The sequence below is a fragment of the Perkinsus marinus genome (assembly GCF_000006405.1).
Source record: "Perkinsus marinus ATCC 50983 genomic scaffold scf_1104296928580, whole genome shotgun sequence".
NCBI classification, from domain to species: domain Eukaryota; phylum Perkinsozoa; order Perkinsida; family Perkinsidae; genus Perkinsus; species Perkinsus marinus.
The window spans coordinates 443-3,255 of record NW_003216767.1 but is presented as its reverse complement, the minus strand read 5'-3'; the positions used below and the strand labels follow the sequence as shown (position 1 = coordinate 3,255).

At 38.9% G+C, this 2,813-nt stretch overlaps 1 protein-coding gene across 1 annotated transcript; it reads right to left on the bottom strand.

Moving 5' to 3' along the window:
- Positions 1–935: 935 nt before the first annotated feature.
- On the bottom strand, positions 936–2,400 carry Pmar_PMAR016965 (hypothetical protein; the record flags this gene model as incomplete). Its single annotated transcript, XM_002788265.1, has 3 exons — positions 936–1,098; positions 1,794–1,946; positions 2,355–2,400. Coding segments are annotated over 3 exons (362 nt in total), but the record flags the coding sequence as incomplete, so codon positions are not given.
- Between the last annotated feature and the right edge of the window lie 413 nt (positions 2,401–2,813).

Here is a 2,813-nt window from a genome sequence, read left to right as displayed (position 1 = left end):
GGTTTTTCACAGAGTATTACGCCACTTCACGTAAAACGGGTTGTGAAACTCCAGTGTTGGAGGAATATATGATCGCTTTCCTCATTCGAGTTCTGAATTTTCCTCATTATTTATACAAGTCTGTAGACAAGGCAGGAATGTTCAAAAACAAACTTTGATTTCCCAAAATTTCCCTTTTTTGTCACCGACACATGTAGTCGTGCATATTTTCCCCCTACACTGTTCTGAAGAGGGAAAATTCCGTCACGCGCCACAAAATTACCCCCACTACCTTGCAATCAAACACTCGTTCAACACTCTGTGTATGCCGAGCACTTTGTTGTTTTCTTCAGATTCAATCACTTCACATCGCAGCCGGGACCGTAATGTACAAAAAACTCTCTGAAGAAAATATACAAATTCGATGAAAATTTCGCCCGTTTTACGCGAAGTGACGTAACACCCCACGAAAAAACGCGATATGAAGTGAATTACACATATTTCCGCGTTCTATATATCACGTGTGAAAAAAACTACACTTGTTTAACGCGTTACCCACTGCTCACATACGCCTTGTCACAATATGTTTTTCACACCTCGGCTGAAACTCCACCATAACAGTGCGGAAAAAATCTACACATCGTATGATGAACGAAAAATTTCGAGGAAATTTCGCGAAATGCTACTTAATTTTCTGTAAACTTCTTCCCGAATTCCTATAAAAACTTCTATAATTAGTGTTTTCCATATCACTAGGGTGAAACTCCAATATTTGAACCATATAAATTTTATACCTTCTTTTTAGCAGCTTCCACATCTTCATTATCATCCTTTCCTAAACAATCCTGCACCGGTGCAATAATCACTTGATTCAATAACGTCTTGAATCTAGCCACACACACAGACACAAAAACTCCTCTCTGCAAAGCGCGCGCGCCCAGTTAATCGATTATTACCTATCGAACGGATGAGGAGTAAGGAAACCCAAACTGCCCAACGCGAATGCAACTATAGGAGGTGGCATGACCGTCATGGGCTTATTCCCTTGAGGACATCCAACGTCCATTGGGGAGATCTTCGTATCGCTCTCTTCATCGCCGTCTGAGTTTGCTGGTAGAGCTGCAGTAACACGATGAAATAACAATGGAGTTTTACGCGTTTTACGCGAAGTGGCGTAAAACTCGTTGAAAAACGCGATATTCGCGGTGATATGCAGTAGTCGTGAAATATGTTTTCCACTAGTATTTTTCATATCACTAGGGCGAAACTCCATTTGGATTAAGGACTTCACATACGAATTTCGGTGAACTGCTCAGAAACTAGCGAGAATTTCCCGAAATTTCCTCAGAATTTACATAGTGTCACCAAGTTGACCATGTGCATATTTTCCAACACTGACTCAGGAAGTGAATATTAACTAAAAATATGAATATATTAGAGTTTCACCCGTTTAACGTGAAGTGGTGAAATACTCCATGTAAAATACAAAACGTATATGTTTGCGCGAACGCCGATAACACGATTGTTTTCCGTCAAGTCATTTCTGAAATGTTTTTCTTATATCACCAGGGCGAAACCAGCGTGGGAAAATATCCACGTCGTGCGATAAACGGAAAATTTTTGGAACATTTCCACACGTATCACGCGAAATCGCATACAACGCGCGAAACTCCACTATATAAACAACACAACAAAACTATAACATAACTATGACTTCACTATATATACAGAACAATTACATACATATAAACCTCATCCCCCCCTACTACTACATCTGCCCTCCTCCAGCCAATTTATTGTCCTTAAAACCGTACCATCTCCGCCCAAACACACCACCAAATCCACCATAAGCTGCTGTTGATCGCTATCACCACCAGAATACTCAATCTCAGTAGGCGACTCATTCTCAACACCGTGTGCCGCGAATTCAGCAAACCTCCCACATTTCGTAGGAGCTATGCAAGCAACTGAGCAAATTAAACTAACATGATGAATTCTGGACCAACACTGAATGACGAAATGGAATGTACTCAATTCCACTAGACACTCTCCTACACATGTCTTATATCCGATATTTTTACACTAAACATTTTATGATTTTCCACTATTTTCCACTGAATATTCTCATATGTTTCTTTAAATTTCAGCTGCATGAATACATCAAATAATCTCTTATTTCATTCATTTCCCATTATTTTTTCCCATAATTTCCCTTATATTTCACATTTTTGACACAAAATATTCTCCAATTTTTTCTTTTCACAATTTTCTACTACATATTGGAGTTTCACGACCCGTTTTACGTGAAGTGGCGTGAAACTCGGTGAAAAACGCGATATTCGCGTTATGTAGTAGTCGTCAAATGTGTTTTTCACTAGTGTTTTTCATATCACTAGGGTGGAAACTCTCACATACACACATTCGACAACACTTGAACATTTCTTTTTTTTGAGAGAACCATCGAAAGTGTCCGTCTCGTCAGAGTGAATAATTGAACATTTCTTCTTTGCTGAGAGAACCTTCGAAAAAGCATCAGAACTCGTATCAGAGTGAATACTTCAGCACGTAGATCATCGAACCTTGTAGTATTATCAAAGGTGAAAAACAGTCGTCTTGGTTCCATCTCATACCAACAAAATTGAAAAGAAAAAAATGAAAAGTGAAAAAGGAAAAATATGAAAATCTGGGAAAATATGAAAAGTGTTCAATTGAGGTAAGTCCGTAATACGAGACTCGTTAAACAACTCCCAATGAACACTTCTTATTTCTGAGAGAACCCTGGGAAAAGCAGAGTAAACACTTGAATACTTCTGAGAGAACAGCGTCATAACTCA